This window comes from Physeter macrocephalus, unplaced genomic scaffold (assembly GCF_002837175.3).
Source record: "Physeter macrocephalus isolate SW-GA unplaced genomic scaffold, ASM283717v5 random_195, whole genome shotgun sequence".
Taxonomy (NCBI): domain Eukaryota; kingdom Metazoa; phylum Chordata; class Mammalia; order Artiodactyla; family Physeteridae; genus Physeter; species Physeter macrocephalus.
In genome coordinates this window covers 1-27,816 of record NW_021145463.1, presented here as the reverse complement: position 1 = coordinate 27,816, position 27,816 = coordinate 1, and the positions used below count along the sequence as shown (strand labels likewise).

General features: G+C 49.9%; 2 protein-coding genes across 2 annotated transcripts; one reads left to right on the top strand and one right to left on the bottom strand.

Moving 5' to 3' along the window:
• The first annotated feature begins 4,404 nt into the window (after positions 1 to 4,404).
• On the top strand, positions 4,405 to 16,333 carry DLL3 (delta like canonical Notch ligand 3). The gene is made up of 9 exons (XM_024132362.3): positions 4,405 to 4,473; positions 4,601 to 4,882; positions 5,736 to 5,793; positions 6,725 to 6,967; positions 7,892 to 8,109; positions 9,183 to 9,405; positions 10,968 to 11,547; positions 11,798 to 11,882; positions 12,226 to 16,333. The coding sequence occupies exons 1-9, from the start codon at positions 4,405 to 4,407 to the stop codon at positions 12,229 to 12,231; spliced, it is 1,764 nt and encodes a 587-aa protein (XP_023988130.1). The 3' UTR covers positions 12,232 to 16,333.
• A 10,200-nt stretch (positions 16,334 to 26,533) lies between these two features.
• Positions 26,534 to 27,431, bottom strand: LOC102993798 (EP300-interacting inhibitor of differentiation 2). The gene has a single exon (XM_007114499.3). The coding sequence runs from the start codon at positions 27,306 to 27,308 to the stop codon at positions 26,721 to 26,723; it is 588 nt and encodes a 195-aa protein (XP_007114561.1). The 5' UTR covers positions 27,309 to 27,431; the 3' UTR covers positions 26,534 to 26,720.
• Positions 27,432 to 27,816: the final 385 nt, after the last annotated feature.

Here is a 27,816-nt window from a genome sequence, read left to right as displayed (position 1 = left end):
CCCCGCAACGGGAGAGGCCACAACAGTGAGAGGCCGCGTACCGCAAAAAAAAAAAAAAAAAAAAATGTTGGCTCCTAACTAAAACAGACTGTAGCAGCACTCTGCAATGGAACTTTCCGCGATGTGTACCCCGTGTCATGTATCTGCACTGTCCGGTACAGCAGCCAGTGGTGTCATGGGGCCATAGAGTACTTGAGATGTGGCAAGGGTAACTGAGGGATGAGATTTTTAATTTTGTTTCATTTTAATTAATTTAAATAGCCACATGTGACTACTGGCTCCTGCAGTGGACAGCACATTTGGGTATTATTTAAGAGTGTTGAGTTTCAGACTGGTTTTTTTGGCCGTGCAGCAGCACAGCATATGGGATCTTAGTTCCCTGACCAGGGATCAAAGCCTGCTGCAGCGGAAATGCGGAGTCTTGACCACTGGACCGCCAGAGAAGTCCCTCCAGACTTTTATAAACCCAAATCCAAGTTCGGATCCAAGCTCTATACCACGTCCTGAGTTGTGTGATCACAAGCAAATGAGCAAGTTACTTCCCCTCTCGGTGCCTCAGTTTCCCCATCTGTGAAATAATAGTACCTACCTCATAGGCTAGGCTTGAAGGCTGAGTGAGGCCCCCCAGGTAGGCACTCAGATGGTGGCTGTATGCACCTTGGGAGCACCTTTCTGCCTCCCTTTCCTCATCTCTAAAATGGGGGCGAGGATAATACCCATCGTAGTAGAGTGGCTGCGAGGAGTAAATAGGACAGCTCATGCTCAGGCTGCATGTATATTCAGTGGGGCTTCTTGTTACCGGGCCATGTTGGTTCTTCCCAGACTGAAATATTCTGTACCATTTTGGCAGTCGCCTGCCCCCCGGCTCTCTCAGCCTCTCCTGCTCCAGCCAGCATTTAGTGCTAGTACCAGTTAGATACTTTTAAAAACCCTTCCCTGGTATTTGTGAAAATAATTAAAATGTATTTGAAACTGTGTGGGCCAGATTGAACTTGAACTCTAGATTTTTAAACAAGGCTCACAGATGTCTACAAATAAGTAACATTTGCAGCCCTCCACCCCCACCCTGAGGTGTACCGTTTGTAATCCAGGAGAGAGTTTCCTCCATATCCTCAGGATTCCCTAGCTTGAGAGCATCTGCAGGATTGAGGGAGGGCCTATGTTTCCTTCGCAGGTAGCTTTGAGCATTGGAAACTCCTAACTGAAAGCAAGGTATTTGGGGAACATGATCCTGGGGAGGGTTTGTGGACGGAGGGAGCCACCACAAGTGAGTGCTCTCCCACCACAGGGGGTGACCCAGGGCACCTTCTGAGGAGCCTTTTGAAATGTGACTCAGATCTGTCCATCCACGGGGCATGAAAGGAGGAAGTATGTCCATTGGCCTGTGGCCCTGGGGGTTAAGTTTAGCACTCTGGGTGGCACATGCTTCAGTGTCCAGTGGGTTCCTCCAAGGCCTCTCCCAGACATTGATGCTGGTTCAGGGATGATGCTGTCTGTCAGGTCACACCTGCTTAAAGCTGGAGGGGAGGAGAGGGTTTGACTTGTGCCAGGTGGCCTCTGAGACGCTGCTTACATGACATGGCGTAGGATGTTTATATCAAATGCTCGGTGCTAGGGCTGCATTAGGGCATCATCCAGTGGGCAGGATTGGGCCAGTGTTAAGGCATATCCCAGCAGGGGCTGAATTCCCAGGTTGCACGCCACTTGCAAGCCCTGTGACCCTGGGAAAGGTCTCAAGCATCTCAGTTTGCTCATTCATAAGAGGTTAATAAAAGTACCTCTCATTTGCTTACTCAACAAATATTTCCTAAGTACTGACTGCCAGGCCTCATTTTAGGCACAAGGGTGTATTGGTGAACAAACTAGAGAAAAAGCTCCAGAAAAAAAGGAGCTGATGTTCTCATGGAGGAGACAGAAAATGGTCAGATATTTCTCGGGGTAAAATGCATACAGAAAAGCATGGTAAGGAGATAGAGTGGTTTGGGAACAGGAGTGCTGTTTTAGATTGAATGGGACAGTCAGAGAAGGCCTCTTGGGAGTGTGTATTTGAGCAGAGACCAGAATGAAATGAGACAAACCATGGGGATATCTGGGTGTGCCGGGCATGGTCACCCCAGGGCCTTTGCACTTGCTATGCCCTCTACCAGGAATTTTTTTCCCCAGGATCCATATAGCTCACTCCCTCCCCTCCTTCAGGTCTTTGCAGATGTCACCTCAGCATAGCCTTCTGTGGGCTCTAAGGTGGGCACATAAGGAAAAGTCCTAGATAGTCAAAAAGATGACTTGAGAGAATTCACATGAAACACTATCATGCCTGGCAGAAGCCCTCAATAAAGGCTGGCTATTTTTACAATCTTTAAAATTTTTGAGATATCTCAGACCTGGAAACTGTTACCTCCCCAGTTATTATCCAGGGCAGGAATTTGCCTTCTCCCACAGCTTCTAATAGCTGTCCAAATCTCATTTGAATAGTTCCTATAATGGGAGGCTCACTCCTTCACCTACCCCAGTACAGGCCCTAATTTGCCTCCCAGTAACTGGGGTCCACAAGGTCTGGCTCTGTGCTTTGGGGCCACAGAACCTGTTTGAGTAGGGGGATGTGGAGGGAGGGCCTTAAATGTCAACCTTAGAGTTTCAGAAGCTGGAAGACACTGGGGAGCCATGGAAGAGTCTATGTAGGAGAGGGACATGGTCAGATTTGTGCTTAGAAAGACCTCATAGGCCAGAGTGGTTGGGGCTGGGATAGAGGAGTCCCCAGGGGCTGTGGGAACTCAGAAGAGGTGCCTGACCCCCTTTGGGGGTGTTAGGGAAGGCCTCCTGTAGGAGGTGAAGTCTGAATGGTAAAAACAATTTAAAAAGAAGGAAGTGGAAAGAATATATCAAGTAGAAGAAAAACCTGTGCAAAGGAACCTGGGATGTTCTGCACAATTGACCGTGGCCCTCCCCTCTTCAAAACCCTTCCATGACTCCCGTCCTCAGGATTATGAGAAAACTGTTTAGATTGAGTTCTTTCATTCATTAAAAATGACTGAGCACTTACTGTATGCCTGGCTCTACTGGGCTGTGCTTTATTGAGCACCTTCTCCAAAAGAAAAATATGTACGTATATAATTGAACCTGTATTTCCCCCTATAATTACTAGCTTCTAAGTGTTAAATTTTTTTATTCTGGAAAAAAAAAAAAGTTTACTTCATCTAAAGGGCTTTGCTCAGCACCTGGCACAGAGTAAATGATTAGGACCGGAGGGCTGGAACATCTGCTCTAACCGGCTTTCCTTGAGGTGGTCTTGGAATACTAAGGAGATTCTGGAGGGCGCGGGGTGCCCCCCCCCATTCATCCTGGAGTGAGGGAGCGGGCCCCTGATCTGTGAGGACCGAATTTCCTGCCCATTTGCTGCTCACACCTTCCGGAGGCCAAATGGGCAGCCCAGCTGCGGCCCAAAGGGGGAGGGGCGCGGCCGCCCAGCAGATGGCAGCATTTACATACAGCTGGGAGCCCCCTCTGAGGCGGGGGCTCCTCGCCCTGGCGTCTGGTGCATCCGTGATGCGGGTTTGGGGAGGGTGGCTTTGTTTTGGGGAGGGGAACACACTCGAGCATGCGTGCGCGCGCGCGCGCACACACACACACACACACACACGGGTCCACAAAGAACACTGGATCTTCATCATATCCACACAGGGCTACACTCATGGACCTCCCACACCCAGCCTCCTTCACACACAAACCCTCAGCCATTCACAACCTTGCACAGACCTTACCACACACACAGCCACCTAGAGGCACCTGCACAGACCACAGAGTCACAGGTTCTTACGACTACACACAGTGGTCCAGGAGCTAACACACTTTTGTACACCTGCACAGAGAAGCATCTACACAGCCACAGAATCTCAAAAGTCACACAACCATGAAATCATGTACATCTCCATTCTCCCATGCAGCGTATACACACACACACACACACACACACACACAGAATCTTAGAATTATGTACAACCTCACAAAGAGGATTAACCATATACAATTTAGGCACATGTGGAACCACACAATCTGACCTAGACACACAATCACAGTCATGTACACCCTCCAGTAGCTCTTGCTCACACACCACACACACTCAGAGTTTTAAAATCATATCCAACCTCACACACAAACTTAACCCCCCAACCCCTCCCTATCCTCAGCCACACAAATCATGCCCACAACCGCATATAAGATGTACACTCACTGCATTGCCTGTGGCCACGACACAGTCTCACGGTTGCTCCAGCACGCTCTCCTTCCCCTGCGACCTCCTCCCCTAGGGTCCCCTGGAGCCGGCGGCTGCCCGAAGGGGCGGAGCTGTCCTCTCAGATATAAGGCTCCGGAGCCAGCAGCTGCGGCTCCCAAGACCTCCGGAAGGCCATGGTCTCCCCGCAGATGCCCCAGCTCCTCTCCCCGACGGTGATCCTGGCGCTCTTTTTCCTTCCCCAGGTCGGAGCCGGAGTGGAAAGGGTGGATGGGAGGGGGTGCGACCCGGGGGTCTTGGGGAGGGGTCGCGGGGCGGATGAGACGTCTGGGTCCCCGCAGTCCCCTCACCCTGTACCCCTTTCCGCCCCAGACACGGCCGGCCGGCGTCTTCGAGCTGCAGATCCACTCTTTCGGGCCGGGACCAGGCCCGGGCGCCCCGCGGTCCCCCTGCAAGGCCGGGGACAGCTGCCGCCTCTTCTTCAGGGTCTGCCTGAAGCCAGGGATCTCCGAGGAGGCCGCCGAGTCTCCGTGCACCCTGGGCGCGGCGCTGAGTGCGCGCGGACCGGTCTACACTGCGCAGCCCGGAGCGCCAGCGCCTGACTTGCCGCTGCCAGACGGCCTCATGCGCGTGCCCTTCCGGGACGCCTGGCCGGTGAGACCCAGCCCCGGGGCACGCCCGTGCTGGGGGCCTTACCCAAACCTCGACTGCCATCTGCCCTCCAACTTCCAAGACCCTGCCCCCTGGGGACCCCAAATTCCCAGTAACTCCATCATCTGGAATCTCACATTCTCAGACCCATAAACCCTACCTATAAACCCAAATTTTCTGATTCCGAATTTCCCTCTAGGGATCCCAGATCACAGCCTTGCATGCCTGGAACACTGAATTCCCAGAACCCCAAACTCACCTTCTAGAAATCCTCAATTCACAGAACCCTACCCCTGTTCCTTGGGGATCCTTAAACACTGGTATCCTCATCTTTGTCCCCAAATTTCCTTGCACCTAGGGAGACTTTCACACTCTGTCTTGGGGACCCCCAATATCCTCTCACCTTATCTCTTCTCAGACCTTCCAGTTGGGGCCTGTATCCATGATTTTTCATCTCCAAGATCCTATTTCCCATCCCACAACCCCAAAAGCATAAAGGTGAACAGAATTGTTTTTGAATTCTAGACGCTTATGCTTTTGGGCAAGTGACTTTCCCTTTTCCAGCCTCAGTATCCTCATCTGTAAAATGGGATCATCATGGTACATTACAGTGGTCCCTTTTGAGAGATTCAACCAGGTATCTTGAGTATAGTGCTTACCACATAGTAAGTGCTCAATAAAGAAAGCCAAAACAGTCATTCCTTGCCTGGGCCAGCCTGTGGAAATTGTCCCTTGCCTGTCTGGTCCCTGGAATGGTTGTCACTCTTTAACTCTTAAAATCTGGCCTTCGTCGAGTACCTACCTGCCCTGACCACTGTCTTCATTCTTCCCTCTCCACCTTCCTCCACCCAACCAGGGCACCTTCTCTCTCATCATTGAAACCTGGAGAGAGGAGTTAGGAGAACAGATTGGAGGTGAGTATCTTCAATTCTGGGACTCCAGTGTAGAGTGTGGGAGATCCAGGGAGTTGGGGCCCGATGTGAGGTACAGGAGGGTGACATGGGGCTGTCTGTAGGGCGGGGCATTCATGGGATTGCTGGACCCATGATGTCATCACAGCTCCCGGAGTGTGGTGCTGGGTGTTGACAGCCCCAGGGCTCTTGGCATGTCGACACAGAAATGTCCTGATACCAGGCAAAGCGGGGTGGGGACAGGGAGAGGCGGGAAGAAGCTCTCTTACTATCTTGGAGTCGAAGCAGCAGCGTTTCACAGTCCTGCTCTGTCACCATCTGATTTTGAGAACCCAGGGTACAATATGAGTTATTTTCTGGTTCTTGTAGGCAAAGCTCTGTCACCTTGTCCATATAGAGGGCCTCAGGACCCCTTTGGGATGTTGCAGTTTCATCAGAGAGGTTTCAGGGAGGGATATGGGATGATCTTAACCTTAATTCGAGAAGGACTTTGATGCTATATAAGGCCCGGGGGGGGGGGTTCTGTCACCATTTTGATATAGGAAAATCCTAAGGCACAATTTGGGGGTGTTTTTGACCTCACTTCAAAGACCTGTCATTGCCCCTTGGCCATATTAGGGATATCATATGTCCCAGGGTGTTAGGGGTCTCATAACTACTTTAATATACAAAGATTCTGGGGCAAAATATAGGGGCACTTCGGCTTCTCTGGGAGAACTGTTATCATCATGATGGTCATAGGGTTCGCGTCATCGAAGATCCCAGGGCGCATTAGGGAAGTTTGCAGCCTTGCTAAGTAACTGCCATTCTCAGGACTCAAAAGGGGTGTTTTGGCTTCGTTAAGATGGGAAGGGAGAGTGCGAGCCTGCGCGCTCCGTCTCTATCCCGAGACCGAGGCGGGCCGCAGCCTAGCACATCTCCCTTCTCCCCGCAGGGCCCGCTTGGATCCTGCTGGCGCGCGTGGCGGGCCGGCGTCGCCTGGCGGCCGGGGGCCCGTGGGCCCGGGACATGCAGCGCGCAGGCGCCTGGGAGCTGCGCTTCTCCTACCGCGCGCGCTGCGAGCCGCCGGCCGTTGGGGCCGCGTGCGCGCGCCTCTGCCGCTCGCGCGGCGCCCCCTCGCGGTGTGGCCCGGAACTGCGCCCCTGCCCGCAGATTGAGGACAAATGCGAGGCACCGCGTGAGTCCTGCGTTCAACCCCACCCCATCCCGTCACGGCCCCTCCGGCTCCTTTCACAACCTAGTTACCCTCTTCAGGGAACTGGGGACCCGAGAACCCCTCGCCAGCTTCACTCATGGTCTTCAGCCCGCTCCCATGATCCAGCTACCACTTTCTGGGAAACTAAGGACCCTAGACTTCTCTCCAGCCCGGCCTGGGCACTCCAGCCCCCTTCCCTCTTCCCAGCACTCTTGCCTCCCCAAATAAGAACCGCACACACACCCATTTCCCACCCTTGTACCCCCAGTTCCTTCCCTAATCCATACCCACACCCCTTTCCAGATGCTCGGACCCCAAAGCTCTTCTAATTCTGGGGCCCTCCCTACCCCCACTCAGGAGCTTTGGAAGCTCCTCCCATCCCCCCCAGGGGGTTCCACCGTCTTCCCTCCCTGTGATTGCACTCCAGACCCCACTGCGTTCTAAAGCTTGGGATCCCCCAACCCACCCTAGATATCCCAATGTCTGAGCCCCACTGAAGCCCCTAGGATCCCCAGGCTTATCCAGATCCTCCCAGACCTCCAAGGCCCTCCCATTTCCCCTGAAAGGCCAAGGGTCCCTCCTCAATCCTCTTCCTTCCTTCTCCTCTCTCCAAGCTCAGACCTGGGAGCCCCCACTCCACTCTCCTTCCAAGAGCACAGACTCTGGAACTCATTGGTCTGGGTTCAGATCCTCGCTGTGCCGCTTCCTAGCTGGGTAAATCACCCTGCCTCTCGGGGCCTCAGTTTCCCTGTCTGTAAACTGGGAGTCGCAATACCATCTAGCCCACTGGGTTGACGGTCACAAAGATGAAACAAGTGATGCACGGAAAGTGCTCAGAAATGGCTCTGATTTCCTATCCTCCCTTCATCAACGTTCCTCTTTCCTCTGCCTCTCCTTCCCCCACAGCGGCATGTCGAGCAGGCTGCAGCCCAGAGCACGGCTTCTGTGAGCAGCCCGGTGAATGTCGATGCCTGGAGGGCTGGACTGGGCCCCTCTGCACAATCCCTGTCTCCACCAGCAGCTGCCTCAGCCCCAGGGGCCCATCCTCTGCCACCACTGGATGCCTCGTACCCGGGCCTGGGCCCTGTGATGGGAATCCGTGTGCCAACGGAGGCAGCTGTAGTGTCAGTATCACGCCCCCCCACCCAGCCCCGATCCTGGGTAGTACTTTTCCCAGGGAGTCCCCTGTCTGGGGCTCCATGAGACAACAGCCTGGGTGGGGGGGCTGGGGCAGCTATCAGGGAGGGCTTCCTGGAGGTGTCCAGCCTGCATCTGGGGCCTTGAAGTAGGATGATGTGTTGGGGAGAGCAGACCCAGTGGGTGGCACCTAAAGGTGTGGATGTGGGAATGATGAGGGATCCTATCGGGCCACAGGCTGCCCCGCCTATGGGGTACAGAACAAGTCAGAGCTCAAGATAGGGGTGGTGGGGCCGAGTGGGTTGAGGATTAGGGAAGGGCGGGCATCAGAGAAGGCTTCCTGAAGATGGACCCGGGCTGGGGCTTCTGAAGTCTGATTTGGCAGACAGGAGGCGACTGGAGAAGCTAGACCGGACGAGTGGCCTGGGGGAAGCGAAGGTGTGGTGGTGGGAGTGAGCCTGGGATGAAGCAGGGCCTGGTGTGGGCCACCTGGACACTGCCACCACGGGACAGCGAGAAACACTCAGCGTTCAAGTTAGGGGGAGGGCCTGAGAAGGGGAGATCCAGGGAAGGCTCCATGGAGGAGGTGGGCTTAGAGCTAGGACCTGGAATTAGGCCTGGGCCATGCGGACAGCATCGGGGAGGGCAGACAGGGTGGGCAGCATTTGGCAGCAAAGGTGTAGAGGTGGGAACGGGATCTCTCCGGGCCTCCAGAGCCTCCCCTCTGTGGGGTTGGATGGGCAGACCCAGAAACGTGGAAGAGAGAGGTTGTCTCGGCCTCAGGGACTTCCTCGCTGAGGCCCCTACACCCTAGGAGGTGGGACTAGACAAGGAGCAGCCCCCCCCAATGGTCAAGACTGAGGAAGGGGGGACTTCCCTGGCGGTCCATCGGTTAAGACTCTGTGCTTTCACCGCAGGAGGCACGGGTGCAATCCCTGGTCAGGGAACTAAGATCCCACATGCAGCGGGGCCAAAAAAAAAAAAAAAAAAAAAAAAGACTAAGGAGACGGATGGGAGTTTTAAGGATTTGCTGATCCAAAGTCCTCTTGCCTGTGCCCAGGAGACCCCGGGGTCCTTCGAATGCACCTGTCCCCGTGGGTTCTACGGGTTGCGGTGTGAGGTGAGCGGGGTGACATGTGCGGATGGACCTTGCTTCAACGGCGGCTTGTGTGTGGGAGGTGCGGACCCCGACTCTGCCTACATCTGCCGTTGCCCGCCGGGTTTCCAAGGCTCCAATTGTGAGAAGAGGGTGGACCGGTGCAGCCTGCAGCCATGCCGGAATGGTGAGGTGGGGAGGACAGAGCGGTGAGGGAGGGGAGTGGGGGTCCCTGCATGCTCAGTGGGCAAGAGCAGGGCTTGGCTCACACAGTCCCGGGTGGGGATCCTGACTTTGCCTCCTCTCGGCCTGCGGCTGGGCTCCCCTCTGCCCAGCCTCAGTCTGTTCTTCTGTAAAACGGGCGAGGTGACATTCCTATCTCATAACTCTTTGTTGAGCATCTACTGTATGCCAGGCCCTGTTCCGGGGATACAGTAGGGAATGAGATGAAAACCCCCACCCTCGTAGAGCTGATGGAGCAGAGAGACAATAAAGAAGATCAATGAGTAAATATAGGAGGTTTTTTGGTGATAAAAACTAAGAAGAGGGAATCCCCTGGTGGTTAGGACTCTGTGCTTCCACTGCAGGGGGCACGGGTTCAATCCCTGGTCGGGGAGCTAAGATCGCAAAAGCCGTGAGGTGCCGCCAAAAACAAAACAAAACAAAAAAACGAAAAAAAATAAAGCCAGGGGATGAGAAATAAAGGGGGATGAGAAGTAGTGTGTATGGGGTGGCAGGTTGACATTTTAGCTAGAGTGGGTAAGGAAGACCATGCTGCAGGTAGGGAGGCAGCCACGTGGGGATCTGAGGGAAGAGTATGTTCCAGGCAGAGGGATGAACAGGTGCAAAGACCCTGAGGTAGGAATATGCCTGGTGTGTTCAGCATCGCAGGGAAGCCAGTGTGGTTGGAGCACAGGGAGTGAGGGTAGACTGGTGAGAGATGAGGTCAGGGAGGTGACTGGGACAGATCCTGTAGGGCTTCATGGGTTATGGGGAGGATTCTGGTGTTACCCTGAGATGGAGCCAGAGGAGGGTTCTGAATAGTGGTGAGACCTGATTTGACATAGGTATTAAAATATTAAATGAGACCATGAATGTGAAGGGCTCAGCGCCCTCTTATTTTAATACTAATTCTCTCCAAAACGCTCACTGAGTGTTCACTCTGGGCTGAGGGGTAGCGGGAACACAGCAGTGGTACGTAGGGGTACCAGTCCAGGGGGAAGACAGAGTCGTCCTTAGGCAGGGCCCACAGTGGCCAGGGTGTGATGGCGGAGCGCAGGGCTGGGATGGAGGAAGAATCGGATGGCTTTCTGGAGGAGGGGACACCGGAGCACAGACCTGGACGATGAGCTCGAGAAGAGAACAGGTGAAAAGAATGAGAGAAAAGGAGGAAGGGAAAAGGGAGAAGAAGGCACGGGCAAAGGCCAGGTGGTTCAAACCCGTCGTTCCAGAACTGTTGAAACTATTTCAGTACGATTAAAGCCGAGAGAAAAAGAGACAGAGACCCCCAGAAACAAAGAGGTGTGAGGCCGAGTTAATCCAAGACTTCACCAGGGGGGAAAGAGGCGGGCCGGTTTTCCAGGCAAACTCCCAGAGGCTGGCCCTAGAGTTAGACGGTAGAGGGGGGCCCAGAGAAACGATGAGAGCGAGGATCACCGAGCTGAGAAGAAATCGCGGGCAGGCTTGGGGCGGCTGGCTTGGGGGACTCCCCCCAATCGGGCCGCGCCCCTGACGCCCCCTTCCCCACAGGCGGGCTCTGCCTGGATCTGGGCCACGCCCTGCGCTGCCGCTGCCGCGCGGGCTTCGCGGGGCCTCGCTGCGAGCACGACCTGGATGACTGCGCCAGCCGCGCTTGCGCCAACGGCGGCACCTGCCTGGAGGGCGGCGGCGCGCGCCGCTGCTCCTGCGCGCTGGGCTTCGGCGGCCGCGACTGCCGCGAGCGCGCCGACCCCTGCGCCGCGCGCCCATGCGCCCACGGCGGGCGCTGCTACGCGCACTTCTCCGGCCTCGTCTGCGCCTGCGCGCCCGGCTACATGGGCGCGCGCTGCGAGTTTCCGGTTCACCCCGACGGCGCAGGCTCGTTGCCCGTGGCCCCGCCGGGTCTGAGGTCGGGGGACCCGCAGCGTTTCCTTTTGCCACCAGCTTTGGGACTGCTGGTGGCCGCAGGCTTGGCCGGCTCTGCGCTCTTGCTGGTCCACGTGCGACGCCGTGGCCCTGGTCGGGATACTGGGTCTCGCTTGCTGGCGGGGACCCCGGAGCCATCGGTCCACGCGCTCCCTGATGCACTCAACAACATGAGGACGCAGGAAGGTGCCGGGGATGGCCCGAGGTGAGGGGCTTGGCCGCAGACGTAAGCCTTGTTCCTCTCGGCTGCTTGCATCAATCTCCGTAATGCAATTGGCCTGATTCCTTGATGGGTCTTCCTCGATTGGTCCCTTTCTCTTATCCCAGCTCCAACCTTTTTCTGGTTGGGTCGTTTCACAGTTCCTCTGGTTGGCTTTGGGTTCCCTTCCTTGGTGGGTGGGAAAAGAAGATATGAGAATTTAAAGTGTCTGGATCTTACTCTTTTCCTCCCGCAGCCCGTCCTCAGGTTGGAATCGCCCTGAAGATGGAGACGCTCGTTCGGTTTACGTCATATCTGCTCCTTGTATCTATGCTCGGGAGGTAGTTACCCACCTTTCCCCACCCTGCGCACGTTGGGCATGCTGGGCATTGGCAGCTCCTGCTTTTCCTGTAGCTCTCCTTTATCTGTAAAATGAGGAGGGTAGTGTCTCTGGAAGGTCCTCTGCCTATTTTTCAGTTTTGACTTAATTTAGTTGTATCTTGCATGCCTTTTGCTATCGTTTTGAGCTACTTGGCATCTTCTCTTTGGATGACCTTTGGGCCTCAAGAGGTCACAGTGGGGAGCCTCAGCCAGAGCTTCTCCACTGATTTCCACTCACTGGGGAGAGGGAGGGGAGGTGGAGGGGCAGACCTTTCTAATGCTTCCTACTTACTCTGTTTCTAGGCCTGAGCTGCCCCTTCTCCATCAGCACCTGGGGACAGAACCTGGATATTTTTGTATTCTCTGCTTCAGACACTTTGGAGTTCAAGCTGGAAGGGGTGATGGGGAGGATTTTACCATTGGAAGTTGTACATAATGGTTATTTATATCCTATCTCTTTTTCTCTCGCCATCTCTCCAGAGACATCTATAAAGGCTCTTAGTTTGATCAGCTTTGACTCATCAAGTTGAGTGCTTTGTATGTGGTTTTGGGGCTGAGGGGAGAGATTTTGTCTCCTGAGAAGAATAATAGACAGGACTCTACTGCAGGGGTCAGAAACAACTCAAAGTAGTTTAAATAAACAAGGGAATGTATTAGTTTATAAAAGTGAAAATCCTGTGGCAGGTGTAGCTTCAGCAGGGCTGGATTCAGGGGCTCAGTGTTTTCCTCCAGTTGTCTCTAGGATGACTTCATATGTAGACAGGCTTTCGTTGGCCCTGGCTTGTCACATGGCCTTGCTCAAACTAGGGGCCAGGCAGTATGGCTTATTTTGATTGGCCAGGCTTGGCCATGTGTGTAGTGCGTGGCAGGGATTAAGGTCAGCCTGTCCAAACCACATGGAATATGTGGGCAAAGGAGTGTCGCTTTCTGTATCAAAAATCAGCATTTGTTACTAGATATAAGTACTGTACCTGGCAGGCAAACGGACAGAACCAGTCAGTGAGAGCAGAAAGAAACTATTTTACAGAGGATTGGGAGGCTCAGAGAGTGGAGTATCTGCTGCAGCTCCTTCCTGATGAGATGGAACAAATCTAGGTAAGATCTAGCAGAGAGGGGGAACCTTCCTAAATTTGGGGACTATCCTAAGACGGTTCATCACACATTTAATACTACTTCTACCACTGAAAATATAAAAAGCCTGCATCAGCCAATTTCTGCCAATCCTCCTTCCCCATATTTTCTAGTGGGGAGTAGGCTGGGACAGTGCCCAAGCACTTTTGGAAATGAGCAAAATCATAGGAACTGGAGATGAGAGAACAGAGAAAAGTAACAAATGGAATAGAGCAACAAATGAACAAATGAAGGAGTCCTTTTATTAGAACATCAGCCGAGGGATCCACATGTTCTTTTAATTCAGTCAATGATACCATATATTGAATAAATACTTATACATACAAATTCTTTCAAGTTTCACTATATTGAATTTCTGTGTCATGAGAATTAACTGTACCATTAAGGAATATGGACATTGAAACAAAAGCCTACTATCAAATGATATTTAAATTGAGATTAAAGGCAGACATCAACACCAGCCCCTTGTTCCTTCAAAGACGACGCGATATTCAGAGGCCGAGTCTTTGCTGCCTTGAACAAATTATACCACCTGCCGAGAGAGCAGAACTCAATTTAAAAGCAAAGATGGGAAGCTGTGTTACACTCACCATGTATTTTTTAAAAAAATTATTTATTTTATGTATTTATTTTTAGCTGCGTTGGGTCCTCGTTGCTGCGTGTGGGCTTTCTCTAGTTGCGGTGAGCGGGCGCTACTCTTCATTGCGGTGGCTTCTCTCGTTGCGGAGCACGGGCTCTAGGTGCGCGGGCTTCAGTAGTTGCGGCATGTGGGCTCAGTAGTTGTGGCTCGCGGGCTCTAGAGCGCAGGCTCAGTAGCAGTGGCGCACGGGCTTAGTCGCTCTGCGGCACGTGGGATCTTCCCGGACCAGGGATCGAACTAGTGTTCCCTGCATTGGCAGGTGGATTCTTAACCACTGCGCCACCAGGGAAGTCCCTTCATCATGTATTTTTGATCAGTGACTGCATGCAAGCTGAAGGCAGGCAGCTGAATCCCACGGATTCCCCCTTTGATGCACTTCTGGTGTCAAGGATGCCTCACCTATCTCAGAGTCTTGGCACCATCACTGTACGTGTCAGTGAGTCATCACAGGAACAGTACTGGCTGGATTATCAAAGAGTGATGACCAGAGTCCTCTGATTCACCACCATAAGGGAAGAGTCCCACACCCAAGTCTGGAGGCCCTTTAAAGTACAGGCTCTGTTCTATCGCTTTGCCTCACAGGCTGCTGCAGGCTCAGCCTAAGGTCGTAGCCTCTGGGGCAAGGAAGCCTATCTCAGATGATCAGAGCTTGCAGGGAAGAGAAAGTTATTCTGGTCCAAATCCTTCACTTTAAAGGCGAAAGGAAGCAGGGCCCCAGAGGAGTAAGGTGGAAGGCATTGCACACCAAGGAGAAACTTGTCATTTTTTTTCTCTTTTGGCAGAGCTTTAAATCTTTAAATCAGGCATACACTTATTGCATTTAGCACAATGGCAGTAGCAAATAAAGTAATCTAAATGATCACTCCAAAAAAGTACAAAGACGAAAAACCAAAAAGCCTACAAATGCACAGAAATCAGACTGCTTTGGTTCAGATCTTGGTTCTGCCATGTATTCAGACAAGTCACTTTACCTCTCTGTGCCTTAATTTCCTTATCTGTAAATTGAAACTAGTAATAGAATCTGCTTCAGAAGTTTGTGAGTATTAAATGAGTTAGTAAGTACAAAGCATTTTATAACAGAGGCTGGCATGCAATAGATGCTCAGTAAATATTACTTCTCAATATTATGCTATAAGAGGAAAGCCCATTTCAAGTTCATTTCACAGAGGGGCAAACTGAAGCCCAGAGAGGGGTAGACGCTTGCCTAGCATCGCACAGAAAATTCAGTGTCTTTCTTGATCTTCCTGTTTTTTGGGACCCAGGCCCAAGGTTTAGCACAGGAGGGGCTCTCAAGGGTTGGGAAGCACAGTGGACTTCTGTTTGAAACCCTTCCATGAATCTGAATAAGGTCTGTACCTGACCTAATAGTATTGGACTGGACTTCCCTGGTGGTCCAGCAGTTAGAATCCACTTGCCAGTGCAGGGGACGTGGGTTTGATCCCTGGTCCGAGAAGATCCCACATGCCTCAGGGCAACTAAGCCTGTGCGCCACAACTACTGAGCCCGTGTGCTGTAACTGCTGAAGCCTGCACCTAGAGCCTGTGCTCCGCAACAAGAGGAGCCACTGCAATGAGAAGCCCGCGCACCAAAACGAAGAGTAGCCCCCGCTTGCCACAGCTAAAGAAAGCCTGTGCAGCAACAAAGACCCAATGCAGCCAAAAAAAAAAAAAAAAAAAAAAATAGGACCAATTGGTTTTGACAATGTACTGTGGTTACATAAGATGTTGTTATTGGGAAAAACTGGGTGAAAGTTACACAGGAATTCTCTGTACTATTTTCCCAACTTCTCATGAGTGTTAAAACTATTTCAAAATAAAAAGACATTTATTGAGTGCCTACTGTGTGCCAGGCCTTTTTCTAGGAGCTGAGGATTCAGCAGTGAATGAGACAAGTTCCCACCCTGGAGGAACTCAGTGTGATAGAGCCCTTGACACAAGGTTCTGTGTCAGGACCCTAGAGTCTGATGGCTGCCGTTTGAATCCTGGCTCTGCCACTTACCAGCTGTGGGCATGTGTGTAGCACTTAGCACTACGTGAATGTAAAATCTGTTATTGTTATTATTTATCTCCAGGTCTCTCACTTGTCACCTCTTCTAGGAAGCCCTCTCTGATTGCCCCCAGACTGGTTCTAACACCTGTTTTGGGATCCCAGAAGTCCCCGTGTTTCCTCACCATATCTCTAACCCCTCTGCCTGTGCCTCCTCCACCCTCGCCCTGACCTCACTGGGCTGTCACTGGTAAGGGGTATAGCTCCTCTACTGGACAGGGAGCCTGATAACTGGACTTCGGCTTTCCTGACTGCTCTGACCCCAGAATCACCCAGTACAGGACTGTGCACATAGCAGGCACTCCATGAACATATAGTGAATGCCTGAATGTTAAGGACACTGGCAATCTGGAGGTAGGGATTTGGGAGATGGGAATTATCAGGGGAGATCCAGAGGCCTCCGCCCCATCGGCGGCTCAAGGCAATAGAACCTGAGCGCTGAATGGAACCCCGTGTACTAGCGCCCCATTGTTTGCCTGCCGTTTTAGAACCCGGTGCGGATGAGTCTCTCCCAACCCAAGGCAGGAGGGTTGGGCAGGATCCCAACCCGGGCTACCTGGGGTGCGCCCCTATCCCCCAAGAACAACCAGGCGCGGGCCCCAGCTCCTTCCCCAGTCCGGCCCTCGGCCTCGGTCCGGGCCTCGACTCTGGCCCCCGGTCAGGACTTCGATCCAGGTTCGGACCCCGACACCGGTCCGGTCCCCGACTCCGGTCCGGATCCTGACTCCGGCCCGGATCCCAACCCTGACCCCATCTCAGGTCCTCGTTCCTGCCTCGGAATCCCTTCCGAACTCGGCCCTATCTTCGGATCCGCCCCAGGAATCTGAACCCGAACTCACTTTGTCACCTGATAGGGATCCTGAGCCAACCTTGAGGGTGAAGCACGTCCCATCTGTCACCAATGGATTTGGTCCCATCCAAGAGCCCTTTCCTGCCCTTAACTCCACTGGCCACCGATTTACTGGGGCCCCCACTTGGGTCCACTCCGAGGGCAGACCTATCGGCCACCAAGTTGACAGATTCCTCTTCTGGACGTATCCCGGGGACTCCCATCCTGGCCCATTACATGTTAACATAAATAATATTTTTTATGAAAACATAATCATTTCCCCCAAAAAATAATTTAGTGAGAAAAGTGACATTGTTTTACATTTTTGCAAATCTTGGAGCATTTAGTCCCTTTATATTTAAGGTAATTATTGATATATATATATTTTTTTCTGCACCATGAGGCTTATGGGATTTTTAGTTCCCCGACCAGGGATCGAACCTGGGCCCTTGGAAGTGAGAGGGTGGAATCCTAACTACTGGACTGCCAGGGAATTCCTGATATGTATGTTCTTATTGCCATTTTGTTAATTGCTTTGGATTTGTTTTTGTAGGTCTTTTTTTCACCGCTTTCTTTTGTTCTCTTCTTTTGTGATTTGATGACTATCTCTAGTGTTAGGTTTGGATTCCTTTTTCTTTTTTGTATGTATATCTATTATGGAGGTTTGGTTTGCGGTTACCATTGTTTTAAGTTGCTGATCTCTTAATTAGAAATGCATTTTTAAAACCTTGCATTTGTACTCTCGTCCCCTCACAATTACTGTTTTTAAAAAAAATTAATTTTTTTGGGGCTGCACTGGGTCTTCACTGCTGCACGCGGGCTTTCTCTAGCTGCGGCGAGCGGGGGCTACTCTTCGTTGTGGTGCACGGGCTCTAGGCGCGCAGGCTTCAGTAGTTGTGGTGCACGGGCTTAGTTGCTCCGCGGCATGCGGGACCCTCCCAGACCAGGGCTCGAACCTGTGTCCCCTGCACCGGCAGGCGGATTCCCAACCACTGTGCCACCAGGGAAGTCCCACAATTACAGATTTTTGACATCATATTTTACATCTAATTATTTTGTGTATCCCTTAACTGCTTATTGTGGATACAGATTGTGCATACAGATTTTACTACTTTTTTTTTTTTTCTTGTGGTACGCGGGCCTCTCACTGCTGTGGCCTCTCCCGTTGCGGAGCACAGGCTCCGGACGCGCAGGCCCAGCGGCCACGGCTCACGGGCCCAGCCGCTCCGCGGCACGTGGGATCCTCCCGGGCCGGGGCACGAACCCGTGTCCCCTGCATCGGCAGGCGGACGCGCTACCACTGCGCCACCAGGGGAGCCCCAGATTTTACTACTTTTGTCTTTTAACCTTCCTCCTAGCTTTGTGTGTGGATGATTTCCCACCTTTATGTTTGACTTCACCGGTGAGCCTTTTCTTTCCGTAGTTTTCTTTTTTCTAGTTGTGGCCTTTTTTTTTTTTTTCGCTTAGAGAAGTTCCTTTAACATTTGTTGTAAAGCTGGTTTGATGGTGCTGAATTCTTTTAGCTTTTGCCTGTCTGTAAAGCTTTTGATTTCTCCATCAAATCTGAATGTGAGCCTTGCTGGGTTTCCTCATTTAAAAAATCTTATTTCTCTTTCCTCTTCTACTTGTATCACAGAGTTCTATCTTCAAGCTTGCTGATTCTCTTTTCCATATAGTGTGCTCTATTTCCAGTGCTTTCTAATGCATTCTTCATCTCGTTTATTGAGCTCTTCCGCTCCAGAATTTCTGTTTGATTCTTCTTTAGAGTTTCAATCTCTTTGGTAAAGTATTTCTTCTGTACATTAATTTTATTCCTGAGCTCACTGAACTACCTTTCTGAGTTTTCTTGTAGCTCCTTGAGTTTCTTCATAGAGCTATTTTGAATTCTCCATCAGTGAGATCTCAGTAGTCTGCGACTTTAAGTTTGGTTTCTGGAGAATTGTCATTTTCTTTCGTGTTACAGTGTTACCGTGGTTCTTCATGGTTCTTGATGGGTTGCTCCTCTGCCGATGCATCTGAAGTAGGGGACACCTTTCTGCTTGATGCTAACGATTTAACAGGTTAGAAACTGAGGCGTTTCAGGGAGTTCCCTGGCTGTCCAATGGTTAGCACTTGGCGCTTGCACTTCCATAGCCCCGGTTCAGTCCCTGGTGGGGGAACTAAAATCCGGCAAGCCAAGGGCCACGGCCAAAAAGAAAGAGAAAAAAGAGAAAAAAAAAAAAAAAAAAAAAAAAAAAGGAGGCGTTTCTTCTGTTTTCCAGTAGGTGGTGCTATAGCACAAGGTTTGGGTTTCTCTTCCCTGCGCTGCCTCCGGTTACATTTGAGAGTCTGCATTTTCCACACTCCACTGTCTTTATCGTTGCTTCAAGCCCTCTTTATTGCTCCTTGTGCCTCCGGGGTCATTGGTGCCTTGTTTCTGCCAGTGTTGCTGGTGTTTCCGCCTGGGGCTCGGAGAGGTGTGCTCTTCTCTTACTTTCGGGATCCCCACCCCTTGCAGACTCCGCCCCTGGGGGAGGGCGAGGGTGGCGATGGTGGCGGGGGAGCGGTGTTGCACCTGGCGCCTCTGCCAGTATTGTAAGGTTTGCCGGCTCCACCGCTGCGGGTGGGTGGCCAGGGGTCAGAACTGTGGATGCCTCAGCAGCTGGAGGAATGGGATCTCAGGCTCCACTGCTACCGGTGACTGTGGGCACCCCTGCCGCTGGGAGGTTAGAGTCGTGTGTGCCGCTTCCGCTGCTATTATTACTGGCTCTCTGGGGCTGCGGCCTCAGCTGCCATGGCAGGAGGGCTGGGTTTGCAGGAACCACCTCCCTGTTCCCTCAGTTCCGCCTCCTCTGTGTGTCCCTGTACATCCCCCTGTAGGTGTACAGATGTATGAATTCTCTGGACACCTGATGTGTTGGACAGAGGTACCTTTGTTGTGTTGTGGATGTTTTAGCGGTTGTAGATTGAAGAGACAAGAGTTTTTCATCTGCCATGTTGCTGACGTCATTCTTCTGAAACAGTCATTTTTCATAAAACCGTTAACATGTAACTTTTTTTTTTTTTTTGGTGGCTGCGCCGGACAGGCCTGTGGGATTTTAGTTCCCTGACCGGGGATCAAACCCGGGCCCTCTGCAGTGAGAGCTCGGAGTCCTAACCACTAGACCGCCAGGGACTTCCCTAATGATTTTTAAATATATTAAAAAATGAAGGTCTTCCCTGGTTGTGCAGTGGTTAAGAATCTGCCTGTCAATGCAGGAGACACAGGTTTGAGCCCTGGTCGGGGAAGATCCCACATGCCGCGGAGCAACTAAGCCCGTGCATCACAACTACTGAGGCTGCGCTCTAGAGCCTGCGATCCACAACTACTGAAGCCTGCGCGCCTAGAGCCTGTCCCGGGAGAGGCCACAACAGTGAGAGGCCTGCGTAACGCAAAAAAAAAAAAAAAAAAAAAAGGACATGAAGTCATCACTTGTCTTACTTGTAGGCTTTGGATAATTTTTCATAATGTAACTGTCGATATTGTTAACATCACCCCCATTTTACAGATGAAAGACTGATCCAGAGAAGTGGGGTAATTCACCTTAGAGCTCACTGCTGGTAAGAAGTGGAGTAGGGATTTGAACCGTGACAGTCCAGCTCCAGTATTCGAGTATCTCATTGGCTCAGCCTAGTTGAAGTGCCACCGTTGATCAAATCAACTATAGTTGGAGGGGAAGTGAAGTCACAAAGGTTAAATAGCATTAAGAGGGTGGGGTGAGATTCCTGGAGAAAGGAGAACATAGTGGGTAGCCATCTCAAGAAGTGTCTTCTAGAGTCAGAGTGGAGTCCTGGGAAAAAATTTTCTGGTCAGCACTCCAGTTCATTTCTAAAGGTGGTCCGTTTTGGCAATCACTGATGAATTGATTATTAGATTGAGTTTTGGAGGCAAGAAAGCTGGGTTTGAGCCCTAATTCTACTGCTTCTTAGCTGTGTGAACTTGGGTGAGTGTGATGATAAATTCTGGGTCCACTTGGCTAGACTATGATGACCAGTTGTTTGGTCAAACACTAGTCTAAGATGTTGCTGTAAAGATAGTTCTTAGAAGTGATTAAGATTTATAAACAGTTGGCTCTAAACAAAGCAGACTTGCCTCATCTAATCACTTGAAGGTGTTGTTTTTTTTTTTTTTGGCCGTGCAGAGCGTCTTGCAGGATCTTAGTTCCATAAGAGCAAAAACTAAAGTTCCCTGAAAAAGTGGAATTCTCCTCTAGATTGCAACACAGATATTCTACCTGAGTTTCCAGCCTTCACATTCAGGACCACATTAACTTTACCTAAATCTCCAGGCTGCTGGCCTGCCCTACAGATTTTGCACTTGCCAGCCTGCACAATCCTGTGAGCGAATTCCTTAAGATCTCTTTCTCTCTCTGTATATACAATATATATGTATACATATACAATATACATTACACACACACACACACACACACACACACACACACACACACACAGAAAGACAGAAGCCCACGTGCCTAGAACATGGCTTTCCTATTGGTTCTATTTCTCAGAAGAACCCTGATTGATACAGCTAGTAAGCCTCAGTTTTCTCATCTATAAAATGGATATGCTAACACTCTTTACCTCACACCATGGTGAGAATTCTGTGAGATGCCATAAATAAAGCACCAAGATCTGTGCCTGGATCACCATAAACTCTCAACCAATGGCGATGGTGGTTATATCATCTGTGGTGACCGGTTTCCAAAGATGGCTCCCCATAAACCACAGTGCTCAGGATTCACTTCCTTGGGTATTGCCTCTCCTCCCTGAAATGGGCTGGGCCTATGTAACTCGCAGAATGAGGCGGATGTGTGCTAGCTCTGGGCCTGAGTCTGAAGGCCCGGCAGCTTCCCACCTTTGCACTTTTGGAAGCCCTGAGGCGGCCACATAAGAAATCTGGCTACACTATTGGAGAGCAAGGTGGAGAGTAAGAGGGTTTGAAACTGCATAAAGGGAGAGGCCCAGTCTTCCAGCCTTTCCCCACCAATATGACAGGCGTGTGAGTGACCCGTCCAGGACATTCCAGCCCAGCTGAGCTCCTGGCCAACATCACGTGGAGCAGAACTGCTGAGCTGATTTCGGTCAACCTACAGAAGAGTGAGCAGTGATAAAATGGTTGTTGCTGAAAGCCATTAAGTTTCAGGGTGGTTAGTTACACAGCAAGAGATAACTGGAACATCAATATTAGGGGACAGAGACTAATTTCCCCCAGAATTCGTAAAGAGAGGCCAGTATTGGTTTGGAAGAACCATCACGTTAATTTGACTGGACTTTGTCCCTAATTCCCAGAAGGTAACCTATAAATCTTTGGAATTTCCAGCTATAGTGTTACCGAACGCAAGTCTGTGTGCCCGACACAGTGAGGCCAAACAATACCAACACGTCCGAGTTTGGAGCAGAGAAAGGTTTATTGCAGGGCCGTGCAAGGAGATGGGTGGTTCATGCCTGAAAAACCCTAAATTCCCTGAAAGCTTTCAGCAAAGCCCTTTTATAGCAATGGTGAGGGAGGGGCGTGGTTAGTTGTAAATTTCTTGGTGTCAGATCCTTTGTTCTTGCGGTCAGGTCAGGGTCAGGTAATGATGTTCCTGTAAATCTCCACCCAACAAATGTTATTCTCTGTTCTGACAAGAAAGGGCAAGGTCCCAAGGCTCAACTTTCACCCTCCGAGGTCCAGGTCCTGGCTAAGAGGAGGGTGTCCCTGCGGTGGCCGGTTACCCTGCCCAGGAGCGTTCGTCCAGCACCCAGTCTGGATCTTCCCGGCTGAAGAGGCAGATCCCAGCTGGCAGTGCCCTCAGGGCCAGGTCCCCAGACCCTGCACAGCTGTCATCACTGAGGGAGCCAGGCGCCTAGGACCCAGCCAGCCCTCAGGCTCCTCAGACCGCCCAAATGGCGGGGGCCAGGTCCCGCAAACTGCGTCCCACGCAGACTGCCGCTGCCATTAGGTCGCAGAGGTGGGGATGGGGGCGAGGTTCACCGCAGCCTCAAGGCCTGGGCCCGGCCAGTGGGAGGCCTTGGCGAGGGCTCTGGAGCCCTGCAGGACACAGCCCCCAGCCTATCCCCAGCCCCCCCAGCTCACCTGCTGGCCCAAGGCCGGAGTGCCTGGAGGGCCCCCGGGAGAAGGCCGGGATCCGCCTCTTACCTCACTTTTCCCCAGAGAACCAGCAACCGCCTGACTGGCAGAAGGGGCCCGCTAACCGGCCAGGCTAGCGGTCTCGCTCTAAGGGTCCCGCATTAGCGGTCTCCCGGTAACGGTTGCCTGGTAACTGTAGCGCCAGAGGCAGCTATGCGAGGGACCTGTTGTTACAGGGCAACGGTTGCCCGGTAACTGTCGCGCGGTAACGGCCGCCCCCATCCCCATTACAATAGGAGTGTCTTTGTTATTCGTGTGTGTGTGTGTGACCCCTTGGGCCATCCCTGAGAGTCTTAGAGGGTTTACGCCTCGCGATTTCGGCCTAACTTCAGGGCTCGTTGAGCGTCCCTGGTTGGTAAATGCTCTGCATGTGCCAGAGGATGATGCATCCCTGAGGATGGCAGTAATATGTTTGGGACCCTCCCAGACTTGGTCCTACTCGTCTTTCCCTTTAGCTGGTTATGATTTGTATCCTTTGCTATCATGAAATTGTAATCATAACTGTAGTGCTTTCTTGAGTTCTGTCTTTTTTTTTTAGCAAATTATTGAAACTGCATGGGAACTGGGAATCCTCAAACCTGTAGCCAGCTGGTCAGACGTGGGAGTGGCCTGGGGACCCCTGAACTTAGAGCTATAGTGTCTGTAACAGAGGACTGTGTCCCTGACCTGGGGAGTTTGGCTAAACTCTGGGGAAGAAGCCACTGTACGTGCTGACACTGCAGCTGAAATTGTTCAAGCAAGAGAAGAGGCTCCTTAAAATGCTTTGAGAGACAAGAAGAGGACTTGATTTTGCTCCTGAGATGAAAGGTGAAGAGGAGGGAAGGGGAGAAGTTGAAAGGAACCAGCCAGGTGGGGAGGCTTGTCCTCCAAGGGCTGACCCCAGCCCTGCGACCCCCCAGATTTTCACTCAAGTCTCCCAAAGTGAAGGGGTCTGTCGTATGAGTGGATTTGATTGGAAACGTCTGAAGGGACTGTCAGGGAGGGGGAAATTTTCCTCTGGACCCATCTTGAGGTCTTGTGGCTGGACTAATAATAAAATTGACACAAGACAGATTAACAGGAGAAAAAGAAACAAAATTTAGTTCATGCGCATGGAGGTCTCATAGAAACAGGATCTAAGAAGTGGCCAAGGAATTCCCTGGCGGTCCAGTGGTTAGGACTTGGCGCTTTCACTGCCGGGCCCGGGTTCAATCCCTGGTCGGGGAACTAAGATCCTGCAAGTCACTTGGCGAGGCAAAAAAAAGGATTATATCTCATTTGTAAATAAGGATCATTTGAAGAATGCAATCATGGTGGTGGATATAAAAATAACACCTTCATGGATTATGAAAAGGCCTTTGACAAAATTCTATAACCACTCTAGATAAAACACATACGTACAAATAGTGAGATGGATATGTGAAGAATTTCTACAAAATCAGGACAAGTTAATGATGCTTCACTATCATTCATATTATTTTACATTAGACAGAAGGTACCAATAAAGTACCTTCTGTCTAATGTATAAATAAAGAGAAAGAAATCAGAAGTATAAAAATTATAAAAGAGGCAATACTGTCACTATTTGCATATGACTTGTTCCCCAACCTAGAATATTCAAATGAAAAACTACTGTAAAACAGTAAGAGAATTCAGTATGTTAACAGGCTAGCAAATACATATGCAGAAATGAATTATTTTCAAATACATAGGCAAGCTTTTAGAAAATATAACAGAGATAATCCTCATTTACTATAGAAAAAACATAAAAGACAAAATGTCTAGGAATAAATGATTAGACCTGTAAAAGAGCTACTTTAGGAACATTAATTTAAGGACAAACATTAATACTCTTCTGAAGGATACAAAGGAAGTCTTTAAAAAATGGAAAAATAAATAATTTGGATATCTTAGAGATGGCAGTTATCTTCAACTTATTAAATATAATGTGATTCTAATAAAGAACTTTGAAATAAGGTAAGCTGACTTTGAGGTTGACGTAGTAATATAAACAAAAATAGCCAGAACACTCTGAAAATGAAGTATAATGAGAGGTTTTAGCATTATTACATGTAAAACTAGTTAGAAAAATTTAAAAAACAGTTTAGTATATAACGAAGAGGCATCTTTAAACAAAGTTAGTGGGGAAAAGATGGGCTAGTTAGTAACTCGTGTTGGGGCAGCCAGGTAGCCACCTAAAAAAGAAAGTTTGGATCCTTACCTCATATTGTACATCAGGATAAATTCCGAATGGTTCAAAAATTCAAATATGAACAATAAAACCACACACATACATACACATGCACACACACCGAGAAAATCCTTGAGTTTCACAATCTTGTAGGTTTTCTCTCTCTCTCTCTTTCTTTTTTTTTTTTTTTTTTCACTGAGTCCTAATCACTGGACTACCAGGAAATTCCCCAAATCTTGCAGGTTTAAAAGATAAAAGGAAAAAAGAGCAAAAATCTCCATGCCAAAAGGCTTTCAGGAAAACCAAAGACAAATGACAACCCAGGAAAAAATATCCATAACTCACATTAGAAGCTATTATCATATCTCATCTCACTAATTCATTAATAGTTAACAGAGTCAATAAAGAAAGGACAAAATTATTCAGGAAAGAAATGGAGAAAAGATTTTGAATAGATAGTTCATGGAAAAGGAAATATGTATGACTCAAATGAAAAGATATTTATTTAACTTCCCTCATAATGAGAGAAAAGCAAATTAAAACTGATATACCATTTTCCAACTATATAGATTGGCAAAATCCAGACATTTGATGGCTTACTGTGCTGGTGAGGCTGCAGGGGAAATGTCCATGTTCAGCAGTTGCTGGTGGGAGTGTGAAGAGGTACAACATGAATGGAAGGCAACTTAGTAGTATCTATAAACTTTCACAGGAGTGCATTCACCTCAGAATTCTCACCTCCGGAAATCTGTACTAAGATATTATACATAACAAGGAATCTAAGAAGCTGCTGATTATAATATGCACCATTATTTTCATGAAAATGCTGTATTACACCATCAAATATAAGATACACCCCAATTTCAGAGACATCAATATATGAAAAGTGCATTTAGAATCAGAGCAATACCGTATTTGTGCCCATGCCATGGGATATACGGACAAGATTAACTATTATAGCTACTTTTTTGGCCAATAGAAAATGATGGGAAAAAACCTTAAATGGCCATCAGTATGTTCCTGGTTAAGTAAATTACAACCTAACCACAGAATGGAATAAAATGCAGCTCTAAAAAAGAATGAGGAAATGTAGTGGTTTGGAAGGATCTTTAAGATAAGTTCTTACTGAAAATGCAATGCATAAATCAATAAATATAATTTGCCAACTGCTGTGAAGAAATGAAAAAAAAAAAACCCACCCAGATTTGTATCTACTTGTGTATACATAGGGAAACTGAAAAGACAGAAGAGGTACTGTGGTTACAGATGGGAATTGTGGTAGGTACCGGGTGGGTCGGGGGAAAGGGATAGAAGACTTTTCATTGCACACTTTATATTTTGGGGGCTTATAAATAGATTATTTACCAAAAAAGTATTAAAAATTGAATGAAAGAAAAAATCCAGAAATTTCCGATAGTCTTGAATACATAATTTATCATGTAATAGATACAGTATTTACTTTGCCTTTCATTTGAAATGCCTCAGAAAACACAAAATCAATCTTACACTATGGGCTCTATTGGCAGTTTTTCTTCATCAAGTCTCAATTATATAAAACCATTCTTCACTTTAGTGAAGCAATTTTAAAAGACATTTCCACAATGCAGGGAAAAGAATCTGGATCAATCACAAACTCAAAGGACGTTAGAGGAGTCATAACGGTTTTTATTTTTTTATATTTATTTTCTGATGGTTTTTCTTGATAAGCTTCCTTTTCTTTTTCAACTGTGCCTTGCCTTATTCTCAAATACTTTGACTTTTAAAAATCAAGTTACAGGATTGGTATGACTGTATTGAACGCAGAGGTTCTTGAAGTAGTTTCATCACTAAACTATTCTCTACCGATAAACTTATCACAACCAAGTTCTTCTATCAGAGGATTGATAATTTCAGATGCAGTCAGAGTTATACTAAATGTTAAAATATCAAAATCCATCCTCTGAGGATTCCTCTGATATTCGGCATCAAACACTGCTTCCCTTGCTCTGCAGGCTTCCACAAATCTCCTGCGGCGTCCTTCAAGCTCCTGAATTCTGCCGGGAGCAATCGGGTAGTGTTCCAGATAGTGGCGGAGGAGCTGCTGATAATTAATTCCTAAAACGCCAAGTGGGTGACGGAGGCGGAGATACGGCAACGCAGCCAGGCCTGGGCTGTTCCCGGGCCTGGACCGGCGTCTGCCCTCGGGACCCTCTTCCTCTGCTGGCTCCGCCAACAATCGGGCAACCTCTGCAATCCGAGCTTCCCTGGCCGCCGCCGTCGGACCTTCCCTGGCATCCGCCCTCGGACAGTCCCTGGCCTCCACAGGCTGCGCTGGGGCCGGCTCCCGCCTCCCGCCGCCTACCTCCGCCTGCGGGACGTCGCCGTTGTCATTCGCCGCGCCCTTCGGTGGGACACTGCTGTCTGCGGGCAGCTCGGACATCCCGGACCGCGGGGTCAGATCGGCCGCTCTCAGAAAAACTGGAAAAACGGTACAGCGCGATTAGCGGTATGCACGTAAGTGCGCGTGCGTGAGCGCTGTGCACACGGGTCAAAGCCGTGGGCAAACCCACGTGCACGAGCGTAGGGTCTGCGGCTGAGCCTAAGAGCACTGCGCATGAGTCATCACCATGCTCCTGTGATCTTCCAGGTGCCACCTAGCGGCCGGAAGAGCTAACAAACACACCTGAAACCTTCCCCTGTTACCCAGAATGTCTAAGGGCGGAATCGAGCCTCGTTTTACGTTTCAACCAGTTTAATGTTTACAAGGAGAGTCTCACAAGATCGCTTCCTGTTGGCTTTCCCAAGATTACATCCTAGGATGCCTCTTCCTAACTTTCTTGTTCTCTAGTGATTATAATGCCACCTCTATTATATACCCAGATAGTTTAGATTCATGGGTTATTTTGGGCGTAGGGTGTGGTTCTTTATTCTTTTCCATTTATTCATTT